Source organism: Pongo abelii, chromosome 4, assembly GCF_028885655.2.
Source record: "Pongo abelii isolate AG06213 chromosome 4, NHGRI_mPonAbe1-v2.0_pri, whole genome shotgun sequence".
In the NCBI taxonomy this organism is placed as follows: domain Eukaryota; kingdom Metazoa; phylum Chordata; class Mammalia; order Primates; family Hominidae; genus Pongo; species Pongo abelii.
The window spans coordinates 149,491,058-149,512,612 of record NC_071989.2 but is presented as its reverse complement, the minus strand read 5'-3'; the positions used below and the strand labels follow the sequence as shown (position 1 = coordinate 149,512,612).

The 21,555-nt window shown below is 36.1% G+C and overlaps 1 protein-coding gene across 1 annotated transcript; it reads right to left on the bottom strand.

Annotated features, from left to right (window-relative positions):
* Window positions 1–4,311: 4,311 nt before the first annotated feature.
* LOC100449260 (protocadherin beta-5) lies at window positions 4,312–21,353 on the bottom strand. The gene has a single exon (XM_054555976.2). The coding sequence runs from the start codon at window positions 13,964–13,966 to the stop codon at window positions 11,579–11,581; it is 2,388 nt and encodes a 795-aa protein (XP_054411951.2). The 5' UTR covers window positions 13,967–21,353; the 3' UTR covers window positions 4,312–11,578.
* Between the last annotated feature and the right edge of the window lie 202 nt (window positions 21,354–21,555).

Sequence of the window (21,555 nt, the reverse complement as noted above, 5' to 3'; positions counted from 1 at the left end):
TCCTCAAGAACTTGAATCAAATTCCCTGGTGGTGCTAATTAAGGAGAAAGATTGAAGTGCAGATTCTACACTTCAATCTTTCTCCTTTGATTCTTCAGCAGTGCAATTTATCTCTGATGAGCCATTTAATCTATGAGTCCAAGAGGTACACTATTTAATTGTCCCAACAAACAATGCAAAACAACGAAGTTTGTTAGCAACAATAATGGTAAAATAAACAATAAATTATCTAAATTTTATGACTTATAAATGGCATGAACAAAAAACCTACTTTGTTATATAGTTACGCCTGCACAGTAAAAAGAACAATTAGGCTATTAGGAGGAAAACAGAGGCCAAGAAGTACATATGATCCATGTATCTAAGTAAATTAAAGTATTTGAAAGAGGGACTAGAAGCAATCAAGTAGTTGTCATAAGCATTTTAGGATTCTACTCCATTTTTGCATGGATAGAATTAGACATTGTTGTAAGAGGCTTGTGCATTTTATTCTAACTTTTTTGATCAAATTCCCCTCTTACATTATTTAATCAAGGTCCAAATATATTACCCTGTTGTACAAACATGATGCAATGCAGAAAACAAACATTCAAGAATCACCTTCACCATCTTCTCACAGCAAAAAGAACACCAAGTCCTATAAATACAGGCCAAATTAAGGTACTGTAAAAAAAGGTGAATTACATTTGAGTGAATGCCATGGAATTCAATGATGGAATATTATGGCTATATCCATTCCCATCTCACTAGTTTCTACTCAGATACATTGGAACATGTATCTCTAAACAAACTGAAAATGTGTGAATTAGATTAGTGCACATAGAAGAGAGAAAATATGCCAAACAATTCAATTTATTTCAGATTGATTTCATATTTATTGAGAGGTGAAATCAATTGAGTTCAAACAGAGTTCACTTCAGGTAAGAGCCAAGGTGATAGAAGATTAAAAATCAAGATATTTTCAAATACATAAACTCTAGGCAAAACAAATAAGGCTAAATAAAATCTAAACTCTGAATAGCTGAGATGATCTTGTAGTTCAAAATCACCTCTATGTAGCCAGAAAAACAAAAGATTATGAATATGACCAGCCTCCAGGGTTCACTTGATAGATGCTACTGAGAACACACTCTTCCTTGAGAATGTGAGTAACGAAATGAACTTATGAAATAAAACCATCAATAATAAACATCTTGGACTGGTGTCATTTCTTTGCTGAAATAGGGCCATTATTTCCTGCTCAATCTTAAATGCTGCCTTCTTTCAGTGAGCATTCTGAGTTCTGATTCCAGCTTAACGGTATCCACAAAGTCTTTTATTCACTCTGTTTCTCTGAAGCACCACCAGGCATCCTCGAATGCAGGTTGTTGAATTATTTTTTTACTTCAGAGCAAATTTGTCAGCAGTACGGTATTTGTCAAACTCCATTTAGATCCTCGAAATGTCTTTGATAACATTGGTAGTTATATAGAAAGAGGATAATAGCTCAAAGTACCCCAAAAAGATATCAGTTGGGTCTATCAAGAAACTGCCTTTTTATAGAAAATTGATTACATTAGATTGTTTCAGGAGAATGTTTCTCTGTGTTGCCCTCTTTTGCTTTGATTTGATTGGCTAGAGTAGAGTTGAATTGTTTGCATTCATAAACGTGTTCTCACAAGGACTCTTTAACTTAAAATTTTTATTATGGAAAAATTCTAACATATACAAAGTAAACAGAATAAGCCTCTGTACACAATCAGTTTCACAACATTCTGTTGTCTTGTTTTGTCTATACCTTTCTCTCCATTCTCTGCTTCCCGCTTAATGATTACTTTTGTATAGTTCTTTTCTTAAGGCAATGTTTACAGAAATTGAAATGCACCAATCTTAACTGTACCATTTTAACAAATGGATTCATGTGTGTAACTCACATGTTTTTCAAGATACGGAACATTTTCATCATTCACTGGAAATCATCTTAATCATATTTTGAAGCTCAGTTTTATTAACTGGGGAGCAAAATCTTGGTCTCATCTGGACACACGATGGAAAAGTAGACAATGTGAAAAAGCACCATGCCCCATATTCTTTATGCTCATGTACGCTAAAGTGAAGTGATAGACTAATTTAGCTGGACTGTTACCAGCAAGCTGAAATAGTATTTTAACTGATTGAACGTTGTAAGGTATGTTAAAATTAATTTTATTTAGTTAGCCTGTAATGACAGGTTGAACAGCCCTTGTCTGAAGTGCTTGAGACCAGAAGTGTTTCAGATTTCAGATTTTTTAGATATTAGAATATTTCCATGTACATACTGGGATATCTTGGGAATGAAAACCAAGTCTAAACATGAAATTCATTTAAGTTTCATATACATCTTATAGAAATAGCCTGAAGGTAATTTTGCATAATATTTTTAAAAAATTTTGTGCATGAAACAAAGTTTGCGTTATGTACTTATGTGCGGAATTTTTTACTTGTGGCATCAGGTTGGCTCAAAAAGTTTCGGGTTTTGGAGCAGTTCCTATTTTTGGATTTTTGGATTAGGGATGCCCAACCTGTACCTGTACTGCATAGCTGATCAAGCTGATTTCCATTTTATGTATCAGTTAATCCCATTATAATTTTAAAAAATTATTCAAGTTTATCAAAAGAGAAAGGAAAAGACCTTCGAGGACAAATTGAATCTCTTAAAAGTCTTCTTTATTTATATGGAAAGAAAAACACAGTAATACAGGGAAAAGTTAGAGATGATATATAAGCAATCACTTAAAGAAACTCAATTAACAGGAGATACGTTGCAAGGAAGTTGAAAATATAAAGGATTTGATACTAAGTCACATTTGAAATCTGAAATGATTGGGTAAGACTTTTTGTCAGTATTGCTAGAGGTTTGTCATTTTTTTAAATGTTTTTCAAAGAACCAGTTCTTTGTTTCTTTATTTCTTTCTCCATTTGCTTTGAATTTTCTTGATTTCTTCTATTATCTTTGTTATTTCCTTCTTTCTGAATGCTTTGGGTTTATTTTCCTCATCTTTTTCTAGATTCTCGAGGTAGAAGCTTGAAACTGATAAACTGGTGGGTGACAAATCTGAGAATTTTCCTCTTTTCTAATGTACATATTTAGTGCTATAAAATTTTCCACCCTGCACTGTGTTAGCTACGTCTCACAAAATTTGATGTGTTGTATTTTCATTTTCAATTCAGGTCAGTGTATTTTAAAATTTCCCTTGAGATCTTCTTTTTGATTCATAGATTATTTAGAAGTATGTTGCTACATATCAGAGTATTTGAAGGTTTTCCTCTTATCTTTGCATTATTCATTTTTAGTTTAATTTCATTGTGCATAGAGAACCCACTCTGTATGATTTCACTATTAATTTGGTTGAGGCTGGGTTTATGGCTGAGGTTGTGGTTATCTTATATAGGTTCTGTGAACATTTGAAAATAATGTGTATTCTGGTATTGTTTATTCTGGTGTATTCTGGTATTGGAGCATTCTGGTGTATTCTGGTATTGGAGTGTTTTATAAATATGAATCAGATGCTGTTAGTTGATGGTGTTATTGAGTTCTTCTGTATCTCTGCTGATTTTCCTTGTTGGTCTATCAATTGTTGAAGGTCATTGAAGTCTCAAACTGTAATTGTGGATTTCTCTATTTCTCCTTCTGTCAGTTTTTACTTCATACAGTTTGCAGTTTTGTATACATACATTTGGGATTGCTACGTTTTCTTCTTTTATCATTATATAATATCCCACTATGTCTCTGATATGTCCCATGGAGTCTCTGATGATTTTCTTTGCTCTCATGTCTACTTTATATGACATTATGTCTACTCCTGCTTTATTAATTAATTTATCTATTTAGTTATTTATTTATTCTTTTTATTTATTTATTTATTTATTTATTTTTGAGGCAGAGTTTTGCTCTTGTCTCCTAGGCTTGTGTACAATGGTATGATCTCGGCTCACAGCAACCTCCACCTCCCAGGTTTGAGCAATTCTCCTGCCTCAGCCTCCGGAGTAGCTGGGATTACAGGCGCCCACCACCACAGCAGCTAATTTGGTATTTTTAGTAGAGATGGGGTTTCACCATGTTGGCCAGGCTGGTCTCGAACTCCTGACCTTAGGTGATCCTCCTGCCTCAGCCTCCCAAAGTGCTGGGATTACAGGCATGAGCCACTGCACCCAGCTCCTGCTTTATTTTTTCATTAATAATTGTATATATTTTTGACTTTTTACTTTCAAACTGCATATATCATTATATTTGAAATTAAGTTTGAGACATATAGTTGGGTCATGATTTTTTAAACCCATTCTCCCAATGTTTTTGTTTTAATTGATGTGCTCAATTTACATTTAACGTAATTATTGATTAGTAGAGATTAACTCTGCCATTTTTTTGTTTTCTGTTTGTTTTCTCTGTTTTTTTTTGTTTGTTTCTCTGTCTTCATTTTTCTAACTTCCTGTGGGTTATTGGAACATTTTTTAGAATTCTGTTTTGATTTAGCTGTAGTGGGTTTTTTTTTTTGTGTATCACTTTTTATAGCTTTTTACTGATTACTCTAGGTATTACACTATATATACACAACTTATCAGTTTACTGATTGATATCACTAACTGATATTTTTACCAGTTCAAATGAAGCATAGAAAATATACCTCTCTTTGTGTCCTTTTACCCTCCTTCATTTATAATATGTTTTAAATATTTCCTGTACATACACTTAGGACCACATTTAGAAAGTGTTATAATTTTGGATTCAACCACCAAACATAATTTAGGAACCTCAAGAGAAAAAGAAAAGTCTATTGCATTTACTCATATTTTTGTTTCCTGTGTTGTTTCTTCCTTCTTGATGTTCCAAGATTACTTTTTAAATTGTTTCCTTTCTGTTTGGAGAACTTGCATTAGCAAATATCTTAAGGTAGGTATACTGGCAACAAATTCTTTTCCTGAAGGATAGTTTCACTGGATATAGGATTTTGGGATGACAGTTGTTTTCTTTCAGCCCTTGAAAAATATTGTGCGACCTCCTTCTAGCTTCCATGGTTTCTAATGAGGAATCTACTCTCATTCAAACTGTTACTGCCCTGTAGGTAAGGTGTCATTTCTCCTTCACTGTTTTAAAGATATTTTGTCCTTAGTTTGCAGAAATTTCACTATGATGCCTCTTGGTGTGGATTCCTTTGGGTTTATCCTGTTTGGGATTTGTTTGGCTTCTTGAATCTCTGGTTTATGCCTTTTGCCAATTTGCTTAGTTTCCAGCCATTATTTCTTTGAGTACTTTTTTAGCTCCACCCTCCTTCTGGCCTCCTTCTGGGACCGCAGTGACACAAAGGTTAGATCTTCTGGCATGGCCCCACAGGTTCCTGAGCCTCTGTTAATTTTTTATGGTCTATTTTCTCTTTCCTCTTCAGAATGGGTAATTTCTATTGTTCCATCTTCTGGTTCATTGATTCTTTGTTCCCTCCATTCTGCTGTGGAGCCCATATCTTGAGTTTTTATTTCAATTATTACATCTGGGTTTTTTTTTTTTTTTTTTTTTTTGAGACAGAGTCTTGCTCTGTCACCCAGGCTAGAGTGCAGCGGGGCAATCTTGGCTCACTGCAACCTCCCCGCCTCCTGGGTTCAAGTGATTCTCCTGCCTCAGCCTCCCAAGTAGTTGGGATAACAGGCATGCACCACCATGCCTGGCTAATTTTGTACTTTTAGTAGAGATGGGGTTTCACCATGTTGGCCAGGCTGGTCTCGAATTCCTGGTGGGACCAACACGGGGGGATCAGGCGATCTACCCGTCTTGGCCTCTCAAAGTGCTGGGATTACAGGCATGAACCACTGCACCTGGCCCCATTATTATATCTTTAATTTCTAAAATTTCCATAGGCATTTCTTTATATCTTTCATTTCTTTGCTGAGACTATGTTTTTCATTTGTTTCAAATATGTTCATAATTGCTCATTGAAACATTTTGATGAGCTCTGTTTATAAATATTTGTCAGATAATTCTAACATCTGTCATCTTGGTGTCAGCATCTCTTTGTTGTCTTTTTCATTCACTTTAATATTTTCCTGATTCTTGGTATGACCCAGATAGTCCCTTCCTGGATGTGCCTGTACCCAAAAGGAACCCTTGCCCAAATGTATGAGGCAATATATTCAAGAATGCTTATAGCAGCATTGTTTATAGTAATAAAACTCTTAGAACAACCAAAAGGTAAATCATTAGTAAAATGAATTTAAGGTTCATAGTATTCTATTTATATGATGGAATACTATAGAACAGTTAAGTGAATGAACTGAAATAACATGGATAAATTCAATACCATAATGATTAAAAAGAGCAAGCTCACTGAGGATAGTATATAAATTCATTTATATAAATTGCAAAGACAGATAAAACTAAATGGTAAATCATTTAGGAATTCATGCTTTTCTATTGCAACTATAAAGAAGAACAAACAATTAAGTAAAAATTCAGAAAACTGGTTCTTTTTCATAGGGTTGAAAGATGTTATGATGGAGGCATAACATCTTGGCATCGTTCTAATTCTTAAGCTGGGTAATGGGTAGATGAGTGACCATGTTATTATTGTTTATTATTATTATTGTACATATACGTTGTATACACTCTTTTGAATTTTGATAGATTTTAAAATAGAAAAAAGTAAAAACAAACAAACAGCAATTTCTGAGCTGGGCATGGTAGCATCTGCCTGCTACTCAAGAGGCCAAGGCAAGAGGATCACTTGAGCTGAGAAGTTCAAAACCAGCCTGGGTAACATAGCAAGACCTTGTCGCTAAAAAAAAAAAAAATCCTTAATAAAAATGAAGCAGTTTCTCTGGGGTCAGGCTGCCTGGATTCAAATTCTACTTCCACCTCTTATTAGCTAGGTGACTGTTGAAATCCTAACCCCCAACGTGATGGTAGGAAGTAGGGCTTTGAGTGGTAATTAGGTCAGGAAGAAGCAGCCCTGAATGAGATCAGTGCATTTATAAAAGTGATTCCAGAGAGCTCTCTTACCTTTTTTCTGCCATGTGAGGATACAAGGAGAAGTCAGTGCTCTGAAACCTGGAAGAGGGCCCTCACCAGAACTCAACCATGCTAGCACCCTGATTTTAGACTTCCAGCCCTAATACTGTAAGAAATTACTTTCTATTATTTATAAGCCACTCAATCTATAGTATTTGTTACATCAACCCAAACTGACCTTGTGCAAATTGCTCTACCTCTGTGTGTTCCAGTTTCTTCACCTTGAAAATATAGACACTAATTGTACCATTATTTTGATGATTAAATGAGATATGTATAAAGTATTTAGAAAATAGCCAAGTATACCGAAAGTATGTAGTAGTAGTAATTGTACGTAATATATAATAATGTTTAAAAACAAAGTTCACAGAAACTTGAATATGCCACTAAGACTAAAAATTCATTAGAAATACTCAAAAATAAAGTGAGAGACTTCAGAACACAGAAGAAAAGCTAAAGATGTAAAATAAAAGAGAATATAAGAAACAGAGGAATAATTGAGAATATTCAATATCTGACAAGCACAAGTTTCAGAAGGAAATAACAAGATTAAACTTAGGGATACAGCTATTAAGAAAATAATAGTAGAAATGGGCTGGGCACAGTGGCTCTCACCTGTAATCCCAGCACTTTGGGAGGCTGATGCAGGTGGATCACTTGAGGCCAGGAGATTGAGACCAGCCTAGCCAATGTAGTGAAACCCCAACTCTATTTTAAAAAAATCAAAAAAAAAAAAAATTAGCTGGATGTGGTGGTGTGTGCCTATTGTCCCAGCTACTCAGGAGGCTGAGTCAGGAAAATCGTTTGAACCCGGGAGGCAGAGGTTGCAGTGAGCCGAGATTGCAGATTGCCCCACTGCACTCCAGCCTAGGCAACAGAGCGAGATCTGTCTCAAAATAATAATAATAATAGAAATGAAGTAATCCCAGATATAAAAAGGTATAAATTGTTAGAATACATAACTACATTGAGTGTTCAAAGGAATGAAAAAATTATAATACTATTATGAAATTCAAGACATCTAAAAGGAAGAGAGAAAATTCTGAGGGAAGGAGACACAGAAGATTCCTTTCTCTACAGAAATATGGAGAGAGAGAAATGGGGGTATAAAAAATCAACAATCACACTGGCATAAAATTTTTTATCAAAAATTATGAATCAATAATCAATATATTAATGATTTTAAATTTCCAAGCAATAATTCTATATATGGCCAAATCATCAATTAAATATGAAGGAAAACTAAGTGCATTTTAGGCAGAGACACAGAAATTTGCTTTTTTGTGAACCCTCCTTTAGGAAGACATTTCACTATATATTGTAGCAAAGAGAGGGAATAAAAAGGGAGACAAGTGATCTGTTAAATAATGGACTCAACCAGGAGAGGTATGAAGACAAGATGACAGTTTTGTACAGACTTAGAGATCATTTAGTCCAGATGGAAGCAGAAAGCTAGAGGGCTTCAGGTTAGGAAATATGGTAAAGTGAATTATTGATTGAGATTTTGAAAATATGGTAAAGCCAACTAATGGAGTCTAAAATGATGAATCTATTTGGTCTTGATTTTAGGAACATACTGTTTTCAGTGGTACAGGAAGCACAACATTGGATCCAAAGAGCAGGAAAGATAGCCCCTATCACTAAAACATAAAGTGAGAGACATCAGGACATAGAAGAAAAGCTAAAAATGTAAAATAAAAGAATATAAGAAACAGAAAAATAACTAAGAATATTCAATTTTTTGTTTTTTTGTTTTTTTAAAAATTTTTATTAAGAATATTTAATAACAGACAAGCACAAATCTCAGATGGAAATAACAAGATTAAACTTAGGGATATACTATTAAGAAAATAATAGTAGAAATGAAGTAATCTCAGCTCTAAGATTACTTAGATCCATAAGTAATCCCAGACTACTTAGAGGCTTCAGTAAGTAATATGGCTCTGCAATGAACAATATTTTGAGAAGAGAATCAGCCCAACGACCTGGAACTGTTCTGACACTCACAGGTTGGCCATAATCTTCTCCTATGGAATGTGAACAATTTCATATAACACCAAGACCAGAAAATAACCTTATAACCCTGATGGAGCCAGACTTCATGCTTGAGGAGACAATGTCTAAAACAAAAAAGAAAAAGACAAGAGAGCTCTTTTTCCTTGCTAGTATGAGTGAATGCTGCTTATTTACCAAATACAGATTTAATTTCAGTGTTTTTCCCACTTCCTAAGTGAAATTCATTAAAATAATATAGAATTACCCAATTTTCTGAAAGCATCCAATCCAGAGCTAACCTGTACTTCTTGAACCTCTGTTAAAACCACCTAACAGAAGACCAAATCCTATAACTCCTCTGTAAGACCCTGTTACTAAAGTGACCCCTGTTTCCTATTGTGTGCAGTCTCCTTCATTGCAACAAGTCAATAAACCCAACTTTGTTCTGATATGGTGTGTTCTTGGTGATTTGGGACTCCAGGGCATTCATAATTTATATTGTCATTAAAAGTAAATTTTAAGTATTATCTTCTAAAATATATCTATAGACAAGACAAGGAATTCTTAGCTATGGTTGTAAAAATGTAAAATGTAAAAGTAGAAGTTCAACTGAGAGAGGATGGAAAGTGTTAAGAGAGAAACAGATATAAAAGGAAAAATAAGAATGCTATTCTTTTCTTCATACAAAAATCTAATGAAACTGTTATTACTGGAACAATAAAGAAAGGTTTCAGTTTGACCAGAGAAGTACCCAAAAATAGTAATACAGCTACATCTGAAAAACAAAAGATTGAAGTTGTTTTAAGTGTGCTAGTTACTCAGCAATCACGATAGGAAATTAATCGTCTAAAGTTTGTGAAAGTTACTACATTAGTTTGCGAGGGCTGCTGTAACAAATACCACAGACTGGGTGGCTTAAACAACAGACATTTCTTTCCTCCCAGTTCTGGAATCTAGAAGTCCAAGATCAAAGTGTTGGCAGGGTTGGCTTCATTTGGAGGCCTCTCTCTTCAGCTTGCAGATGGCTATCTTATTCTAGTGTCTTCACATAATCATCCCTCTGTGTGTTCACATATCTGACATCTCTTTCTTTATGTTCTAATCTCGTCATCTTATAAGTACAGCAGTTATATTGGATTAAGGTCTGCCCTAATGACCCATTTTAATGTGATTACCTGTTTTTAAGAGCCTATCTTTAAACATAGTCACATTCTGAGGTAGTGGGAGTTAGGGTTTCAACATATGAAATTGAGGGGTATATGGGAACACAGTTCAGCTCATAATGGTTACAAACATATTCCTTAGCGATAAGAAAGTAAATATAAGAAGAGCTTCAAAAAATGTATAAAGTGCTTGCCAATGGGATAAAATGAAAAACAGACAATACCAGTTTGTTGGCAGAAATGTGGAAAAATTTGTACATCTGGACACTGGGGATAGCAATGTAAATTAGTACAACCACTGGAAGACTATTGGGAAATGTCTGCTAAAAGTAAACATGTACTTACAAGATGGGCAACAATTCCACTCCTAGGCATATACCCAACAAAACTGCATATACAGGTTGCCAAAAGGCATGTTAAAAGAATGTTTATAGCAGTATAATTCGTAACAGCCAAACTTTGCCCCATCCCAAATACTGATCTAAAGGATAGATAATAAATTGTGGTATATTCATACAGTGGAATATTATACAGCAATGAGAATGAAAGGACTAAACTAAAAGCTGTTTTATGGATAAATTTCATAAACATAATGTTGAGTGAAAAAAGTCAGACACAAGCAGTTCATACTCTATTACTCCGTTTATATAAATTCAGAAGAGGCGAAATTAAACTATGGTATTGGAAGTGAGCATATTTGCTATACTTGGGCTAGTAGTGATTGTAAGGAGTAATTTGTGTGGCACCTGGGGTGCCAGTGATGTTTCATTTTCTCTTCAAGCTGCTGGTACTAAATATGTTACTTTGTGAATATATATTGAGTTGAACATAAAGGATTTGTTCACTTTTCTTCACGTAAGTAATAATTCAATTAAACTGTTTTTTGAAAGTTTGCTAATAGGACTCAGGGCTGCAAAAAAGAGGAAATAGAGGATTGTTGCTTTTAACATATTTTTTCAAATATTTCATTTGTTAACATATGTATGTATTTGTTTTAAACAATTAAAATACGATGATGTGAAACATTTTTAATGTTTGCATTTTAGCATCAAATATATAATACTTAAGAGTGTGATGAAATAGAATGGGCAGAGTATATAGAAAATAAAATTAATATTTGATTTTATTACGGTGGTTTATCACAACAAATACCAACAAGAAGAGAAAAAAGTCTCAGGAAAATCAACAGCATGCATGGATTTGGAATGACCCTATGTAAATAAATGCAATGAAATTAAATTGAGTTTTCAACACTTGGACAGCATAAAGTTCAACAGACAAATCCATTAAAAAGGGAAATAAAAGCTAAATCTCAAGGTGAAATTTTTGTCCATGACACTCTCGAATTCTAGATCTGAAAAAGTTTGGGATAAATGGCAGAAAACAACGCGTCATAACGAGATCTCTAATTCAATCCCAAGCTATTCCGGAAGGCAGCAGTTTTCCCTATTTCTTCACCAGCGCCCTGGGGCAAAAGGTTAGGAATAATCGGCTTCAGGAACTTGAACTCGCCGGCCCCTGAGTCTCCGGTCAAACACACCTCGTACTGGTAGCTCTGGGACAGGGTCCCGGTGCCGCTCACGTCCACCAGATGCCCTGGAAAGGGGACCTCGGGCACCGAGCAGCGACCGACCGGGGCCGCCCTGCTCCTCCTGCACAGCCGCACCGCCACGAACAGGAGCACCGAAAAGAGGAAGAGCGAAGACACCGAGGCCAACGCCACCACCAGGTAGACGGTGAGCGAGTCGGCCTGGGCCTGGGCTGGGGCCGCCTCAGGGAGAGGCAGGTAGGGCTGAGAGAAGCCGTCCACCAGGAGCACGTGCAGCGTGGCGGTGGCCGAGCGCGAAGGCTCGCCATTGTCCTTGACCAGCACCACCAGCCTGTGCTTGGCCGCATCGCGCTCGCTCAGCAGCCTGGCGGTGCGCACCTCGCCATTGTGCGCCCACACACTGAACAGCCCGGGCTCCGTGGCCTTGAGCAGCTGGTACGACAGCCAGGCGTTCTGGCCCGAGTCGCCGTCCACCGCCACCACCTTGGTCACCAGGTAGCCCGGCTCGGCCGCCCGGGGCACCAGCTCGGTGCAAGGCGCGGAGCCGTTCTGCAGCGGGTACAGCACGAAGGGCGAGTTGTCGTTGGCGTCCAGCACCAGCACGCGCACCAGCGCCTCGCTGCTCAGCGCCGGGGAGCCGCGGTCTGTGGCGCCCACGCGGAACTCGAACGCCTGCAGGGCCTCGTAGTCCAGCGACCTGAGGGCAAACAGGTGGCCGTTGTCTGCGTTGATGGAGACGAGGGAGGCGAGGGGCAGGTGCGGGTCCTGGGACGGCAGCAGCGAGTAGGTGACCTGGGCGTTGGTGCCTGAGTCTCTGTCTGTGGCGCTGACACTGCCGATGTGCAGGGCGGGGCTGTTGTTCTCGCGGACGAACAGAGTGTAGGAGGTTTGGGTGAAGGCGGGGGCGTTGTCATTGACGTCGGAGACCAGCACGGTTATGTTGTGCTCGGTTTTCAGCCTGGGTGTCCCCAAGTCGGTGACAGTGATGGTGATGTTGTACTCGGCTTGGCTCTCTCTGTCCAGTGTTCTCTGTGTCGCTAGGGCGTAAAAGTTTTTTAATGTGGGCTTCAAAAGAAAGGGGAGATCATTCTTGATGGAGCACATCATCCTACCGTTGTCCCCGGAGTCTGGATCAGAAACACTGAAAACAGCAACTACAGTTTCCGGGGCATTTTCTGGGGTAGGGCTGGAGAGCGTAGACATGGTGATTTCAGGGGCGTTGTCATTCACATCCACCACTTCTATAGCCACAGTGCATTTTCCTGAAAGGCCCCCACCATCTGTGGCTACAATTTCCACGTTATAATATGGAGTTGCCTCGAAATCCAATGCCCTTTTCAGGCGAATTTCTCCAGTTTTTTCGTCTATTACAAATGGTTGAGTAACTTCATCGCCTTGGAATAGAGCATAAGCTACACTCCCATACGCTCCTGCATCTAAATCTCGAGCGGAGACAACGACAACTAAGGAGTTAAGGGGGCTGTTCTCGGGCACCTGTACCTCATAGAGTGATTGTAAAAATTCAGGGGCGTTGTCATTATTATCCAAGACGACAATGCGAACTGTGGTGGTCCCGGACCTGGGCGGAGCCCCACCGTCCAGTGCAGTCAGTGTTAAGCTGAGCTCAGGCCGCTCCTCCCGGTCCAGCGCTTTGTCCAGCACCAGCTCTGGGTATTTTCTGCCATCTCCGCGATTATGCATAGCAACATGAAAGTGGGAATTTGGGCTGATTGTGTAGTTCTGAACAGTGTTGCTACCTATGTCAAAGTCCTGGGCTATTTTTAAAGGAAACACAGCCCCTGGCTGGGTGCTCTCTGGGATTTTTAGGAGCATTTCCCTCTCTGGGAACTCTGGGGAATGGTCATTTATATCTGTGAGCTGCAGATCAGTTTGAAAAAACTGCACTGGGTTTTCTAGTAAGAGCTGGAAATGCAATATACAGGGTTCTGTCGCCCCGCACATCACCTCCCGGTCTAGTTTTTCATATAGAAGCAAATTGCCGGTCTTTATGTCAAGCTGCAAGAGCTCTTTGTTTCCTTTGTAATGCATTCGCGCGCCCCGAGTGGCCAGTTCCCCCACCCCAAGACCCAGGTCTTTTGCCAGGTTGGCCACAGAATAGCCACTTTCTGTTTCTTCTGGTATGGAATACCTAACTGCCTCAGAGCCAGCCTCCCACAAAAGCAACAATATAGCAAGAAACATAACTTGCCTTTTCTGTGGCGTTTTTGCTAGCGCAGTCTCCATTGTTCAGACCTGGTCCAGAAGGCGCAGTTTCTTTAACTCCGTACACAATCCACCCAGATGATTTGCACAAATAACCGCGAATTCGATCTTTCTTGACTGATTTCCACAAGAACGAAGCCCACCCTGAAGATCTAGCCACTAGATCTTACCTAAAATGCGTCCTTCTTTTAGAGTTTGGATTCCCCAGCTTAATGGCGCCTGAGTTATCCGCAGAGCCCACTATCCACACTCTTAGCCTGCAGCGCCACCAGGCGTCCTAATTTACTATTGCATATAGTATTTGCCATTTCATCCTCTGTATCCTTACCCTTTTGTCACATAACCTCTCCCGATGGTATTTCCAGCTCTTAGTTACTGAAAGTTCTATATAAATGTTGTGGAGTTAATTTTCAGTGAGAAAATACTTTTGAGAAAAAAACTAAAATTATATATTAATCTCCATAAAAGTACCCTTGAGTACACAAATATACTTTATTTGGTGTTTCTTATTTGATTATATTAAATAAGTGATCAGGAATATCTATAGAAATTTAAAGTTTAAGAAAAATTACTTTCACTTTGAAGTAAACACCAATAACACCCAGAAAATGGCACACATCATAGGTGTATAACTCAATGAATTTTTGCAAAGTGAACACATTCCTATAAGTAGAACCTAGATTAAAAATACTACCCAAACCCAAGTCCCCACCTGCTGTTGTCTGGTTACCACCCTCTCCTCAAAAGATAAGCACTGTCCTGACTTCTGTTGACATAGGTTTTTTTTTGCATTTTTTTTTGAACTTTATACAAATGGAGTTATAGATTGTTACTCTCATGTGTCTGGCTTCTTCTCCTCAATATTATGTTTGTCAAGTTGATCTGTGGCATCTTGTTCTTATTTGTTTTATTCTCATTGCTTTATATGATTCTGTTGTATGAATATGCTATGATTTATTTATTCATTCTCCAGTTGATGAACATTGTTTTCCAGGTTTAAGCTATTTTGGTTAGTACTGTTATAAACATCCTTGTACTAGTCTTTTGGTGACCACATATATGTGTTTATGTTGAATATATTCAAAGGAGTTGGATTGCTATGCATTAAGATGTGCACATATATTTTGCTTTAGCAGATAATGGGAAAGTTTTCTCAAGTAGTTGTACTAATACCAGCAAAGTATGAGAGTTCCAGTTGCTCCACATTCTTGTCAACATTTGATGCTATCTTTTCCATTTTAAACCACTCTGGTTAGTGTGTGGTGATATCATATTGTAATTTTAGTTAGCATTTTCCCTGGTGATTAAACAATTTGAGCACATTTTCATGTTTATCAGCCATTAGGATACAATCTTGTGAAGGGCTTATGCAAACCTTTTTACTTTTTGGGGGGGAGGCATTTGCCTGTTTGCTTATTGATCTGAAGAAGTTTCTCATATATTCTGGGTATAAGTCCTTTTTCAGATATATGTATTGCAAATATCTTTTCCCACTCTATGATTTTTATTTCAAGTCTATTATGTGTCTTTGATGAATAAAATTTCTTACCTTTAGTCAGATTTGTCAATAATTTTCATGTATGATTAGCATTTTTTTATGTTCTATTTAAATGTTCACATCCTCCAAGGTCATGAAAATATTCTTGTATGATGTATTTTGAAAGATTAATTATTCCACTTTTCATATTTAGAGCTATAATCAACCTGAAATTAACTTTTCAAGTGAATCAGTTTGGAGTCAGAAGTTTTAAAATATAAGTAGCCGAATGCTTTAAACCTTTGCACCATCTATTTAAAAGACAATTCATTTTCCATTGTTTTTGAAATGTCATCTTTGTTATAAATTAGGTAACCATAGCTCTGAAGATGTTTTATTCAATCTTGTTTATCCTACAATAACTCATTGTGTTAATTATTATAGCTTTATCATGAGTTTTGTTATCTGAGAAGTAAATTCTCCAGTTTTTTAAAAGTAGACTTTAACTTTTAGAATGGTTTTAGGTTCACAGCAAAAATGAGAGTAAAGTACAGAGATTTCATATATGCCCCTGTCCCCACACAAGCACAGCCTCACCCACTATCAACATCCTCCACCAGAGTGGTTCATTTGCTACAGCTGATGAATCTACATTGGCACGTCATTATAACCTGGAGTCCATAGTTTACATTAGGGCTCATTCTTGGTGCTGTATATTCTATGGCTTTGGACAAATTTAAAATTATATGTATTCAACTTTATAGTATCATACAAAGTACTTTCACTGCCCTAAAAATCCCCTGTGCTCCACTTATTTATACCTCCCTCCCTCCCCTAGAACCCAATGCAAATGGATTTTTTTACTGTCTCCACAGTTTTGCTTTTTCTAGAGCACCATGTAGTTGAAATCACACAGTATGTAGTCTTTTCAGATTGGCTTCTTTCACTTAGTAATATCCATTTAGATTTCCTCAATGTCTTTTCATGGGTTGTTAGCTCATCTCTTTTTGATGCTAAATAGTATTCTATGGGTTGAATGAACTGCAGTTTGTTTATCCATTCACCTACTAAACAACATCTTGGTTGCTTCCAAGTTTTGGCAATTATGAATGAAACTGCTATAAATGTCCCTGTGCAAGTTTTTGTGTGAACATAAATTTTCAACTCCTTTGGGTAAATACTAAGGAATATGAGTGCTGGATAACATGGTAAGAGTATATTTTGTTTTGTATCAAACTGCCAAACTGTCTTCCAAAGTGTCTGTACCATTTTGCATTTCCACCAGCAATGAATGAGAGCTCCTGTTGCTCTCATTACCAGCATTTGGCACTGTCAGTGTCCTGGAGTTTGGTCATTCTAATAGGTGTGTAGTCGTATTTCACTGTTATTTTAATTTGCATTTCCCTGTTAACATATGATATGGAGCATCTTTTCATATGTTTATTTGCCACCTGTATACCTTCTTTGGTGAGGTGTCTGTTAAGGTCTTTGGCTTATTTTTAAATTGGGTTCTTGTTGCTGAGTTTTAGTCGTTCTTTGTATATTTTGAATAACAGTCCTTTATCAGATATGCCTTTTGCAAATATTTTCTCCTAGTTTATGTCTTGTCTTTTCATTCTCTTCATAGTGTCTTTTGCAGAGCAGAAAGTTTTAATTTTAATGAAGTCCAGCTTATTAACTCTTTATTCTGCGGATTGTGACTTTGGTGTGGTATCTCTAGTTTGGTTCCTTTTCATCAAGGTTCCTTTGGTTATTACTGTTTTTGTATTTTCAAATAAACTTAATGCTCGGCTCATTAATTTTCACAAAGAAAGCTGCTGAAATTTTGTTTAAGATTTTATTGAATCTATAGATTGACTAAGAGAGAACTGACATATTCCCAACACTGAGTTTTCCAATTAGTGAACATTGTATATTCCTGTAATTATTTAGATCTTCTTTAATTTTTCTCATGTTTTAGTTTTCAATGTAGAAGTCTTATACATATTCAACTAGATTTGTTTATAAATAGCTGCTATTTTTGAAATTATTATGCATAATGTTTAAATTTTTCACTTTTTTTGTTGCTATATAGAAATAGAACTCATGTTTGTATGTTGACCTTGTATACAGTGGCATCGTTAACTTCATTTATTAATTCCAGTAGCCTGTAGATTCTTCATGGCTTTCAAGGTATAAAAGCATGTCTACTTAAAAAGACATTTTTATTTCTTCCCTTCGCATCATGGTGCCTTTTATTCCTTCTTTGCTTTATTCCGCAGTTTAGGACCTGTGATAGAATACTAAATTGGAGAAGAAAAGACAGGTATCCTTATTTCATTCTTGATCTCCAGGGGAAAATTTTTGAAAATTTATAGTTAATGATGTTTCCTGTAGGTTTTTAAAGTCACTCTGAAAGTTCCCTTTGATTTTAGTTTGCTAATAATTTTACCACTACTGTGTGTTGAATTTTATCACACGACTTTTTTCTGTATCCATTGAAATAATCATGTTTTGTTCTTTATCTTTTAATATGCTAAATTACAATGATCAATTTTCAAATATTAAACTGCCTCTATATTCCTAAAATAAACTCCATTTTCCAATTATTATTTCTCTTTTATAAATTTTAAAATTTTATTTGCTAATATTTTTTAAAATGAATTTTCCGTACATATTTATAAAAAAGAATGGTAATTTTCTTTTCTTATAATATCCTATTCAGGTTTGAATGTTATAACCTATTCAGATTTATGCTGGCACCCAAATGATTTGGAAAATGTTGTTTATTTTTCTACTCCCTGAAGGAGTTTGTACAAAGTAGTGATAATTTTGACATAAGTATTTGGGAGAATTCACTGCTGTGAATTAGAGTGGGAAGGTTTTTAATGAACAACTTTAATTAATATAATAGATATGACTAATCAGATCTTAATTTCGTCCTGTTTCAGTTTTGGAAAATTGTGTTTTTAAAGGATGGTTTCTGTTTTACATAAATTGTCAAGTTTATTGGCATAAAATTGTTCATAATATTTCCTTTTTATTTTTTAAATGTCTGTAGGTTGGTAGTTGTGTTTTTTTATCCTGATATTGGCAGTTGGTGTTTTCCCTCTTTTTTTCTTGATTAGTCTAAGAGTTTTAAATTTTAATCATTGTAGAAACCAACTTTTTGCTTCACTGATTTCCTCTGTTGTATATTTGTCATTTATTTTGTTTCTGCCTATGTGTGTGTGTATAAAATTGTCTTCCATCTTTATTTGCATTTGATTTGCTGTTCTTTTTCTAGCTTCTTGAGACGAAAGCTTAGATTATTGATTTTTAGCCTTTCTTTTCTAACATGTGCATTTAAGATTTTCGATTTCCCTCTAAGTACTGTTTTGATATGCCAGGTCTTAATTTTTCCCCGTTCAAAATATTTGGAAATTTCTGTTGTGATTTCTTTTTGACTCATGGATTATGCAATTTAATTTTAAAATATTTGGAGATTTCTTATTATATTTTTATTTCTGGCTTAATTCCACTGTGGTCAAAGAACATACTCTGAGTCGTTTCAACTTCCCCACCCCCCCCGCCCCCCACCCCGAGACGAAGTTTGCTCTGTCGCCCAGGCTGGAGTGCAGTGGCGCGATCTCAGCTCACTGAAACCGCCACCTCCCGGTTTTGAGCAATTTTCCTGCCTTAGCCTCCCGGGTAGCTGGGATTACAGGTGCCTGCCACCATACCCTGCTAATTTTTGTATTTTTAGTAGAGACGGGGTTTCACCATATTGGCCAGGCTGGTCTCGAACTCCTGACCTTGTGATCCGCCCGTCTCTGCCTCCTGAACTGCTGGGATTACAGGTGTTAGCCACTGTGCCTGGCCTCAATTCTTTTTTAAATATTTGAGGCTTCATTCATGACAAAGAACATGAACAATTTTTATATATCCCACATGCATGTAAGAAGAATGTGTATGCTCCAGTGTGCTATGTATGTCAATTTATTTGAATATGATGTTCGTGTGGTTAGGATCTTCAATATTTTTTGTATGTGTGTGTTTTTTCTTCTTATTCTAACAGGAATTGAGAGAGTTGTATTCAATCTCCCAGTGTAATTGGGTTTGTCTACTTTGTATTTGTATTCTATCAACTTTATATATTTTGTAGTTATCTAATTGGGATGTATTCAGTCTTAAAACTAACATATTTCTGGTATATTTACTTCTTTATGATTATAAAAAACTTCTCTTTATCTCTAGTAATGTTTCTTTCCTTAAAGTCTCATTTGTCTTATGTAAATACAGCTACCTAGATTTATTTTGGCTAGTGTTTATATTACTATATACCTTATCCAATTCTTTTAAACCTTCACTCTTTCTGTGTTCACACACACACACACACACACTTATCTGATAGCATAGAGTTGAGTTTTTCTTTAATCTAGTCTGATAATTTTTGTTGTTTAATTGGATTATTTAATCCAAATAAAATTAATATAATATCTGATATATTTCCATTTATACTTACCATCTAATTACTTTTCTATTTGTCACTAAAGTTTAATTTTTCTTTTGCGTTATTCGAATATTTTTAATTTTTCTTCCTTCAATTAGTGTTTTATTACTTTGAGGATTATCCAAGAAATTACAGCATGCATCATCAATATACAAGAATCTAACGCATGTTAGTAATTTTACTCCTTCCATGATAATGCTTACAGCCTTAACACTTTTTAACTCTATTTATACCTTTGCCTTTTACATTATTGTTGTTATAAATTAAAATTTTATGTATAATTTAAATCCTTTAAGAAACTAGTATTAATATTATTGCCTTGTATAATCAATATTCAATCAACATTCATGTACATTGAACTTTCTTATTGCTCTTCATTTATTCCTGCAATTCTGTGATTTCTTTTGGATTGTTTTCCTTCTGCCTAATGCATTTCATTAAAAGTATTTCTTGGCCAGATGCAGTAGCTCACGCCTGTAATCCCAACACCTTCAGAGGCCAAGGCGGGTGGATCCCTTGAGCTCAGGAGTTCGACACCAGCCTGGCTAACATGGTGAAACCCTGTCTCTACTAAAAATACAAAAATTAGCCAGGCGTGGCGGCACATATCTGTAATCCCCTCTACTCAGGAGGCTGAGATGGGGAGAATAGCTTGGACCCAGGAGGTGGAGATTGCAGTGAGCCGAGATTGTGCCACTGCGCTCCAGCCTAGGCAACAGAGTGAGACTCTGTCTTGAAAAAAAAAAAAAGTATTTCTTTTAGTGCAGATGTGACTGTCGTTAATTCCCTTCATTTTTGTCTGAAAACTGCATTCATTTTTGAAGGATATGTTTGCTGGCAATAGAATTCTAACCTGGTAGTAATTTTCTTTCAGGACTTTAAAGATGTTATTCCTTTGTCTTTTGATTTCCTGATTTATGTTGAAAAGTCAACTCTCCATTTTACTGATGCTCCTTTAACAGGAATGTTTTATTTCTTATATGGTTGGTTCTAAAATTATCTCTTTGACTTTGGTCTTGAAACACTTTCCTATGATATGCCTAAGTAGGCTTTGTTTTTATTTAGCCTGTTATTATTTATTTCTTGAATATCTTGAAGGATTAAGGATTTTCACCAATTTTGGAAAATTCTTTATCATTATCTCTTCAAATATTGCCTCATTCTTGTTCTCTCTTTCAGTATGTTAGAGTTTTTAAAAATTACGTTCCACATATCACTAATGTTCTTTCCTGTATATTTTATTATATTATTCTCTGTGCTTATATTTGGATGTTAATATTGAATTGTCTTGCATCCACTAATCCTGTATCCTTTTATGACTATGACATTAAACCATTTAAATAGTTTTAATTTCAGATAATATAATTTTTCAGTTCTAGAATTAACTTTCACTTTTAAAGTTCAATTCTCCAGTGAAATTATCTTTTTATTCTCTCTATTGTTCTTTATTTTTAACATATTAGTCTTACTTATTTTAACATCATTCAGTTAATTTTAATATCTGAATCATCTATGGGTAATTTTTATTGTCTGTTTTTTTCTCTTGGTTTTATTCATGTATCCAGTTTTTGGTGTGTGTACTTAGGAATTTTTTATTGAATGCTGAATATTTACATAAAAAGCTATCCAAGGTTAAGATATTATCTTCCTCCAACAAGAGTT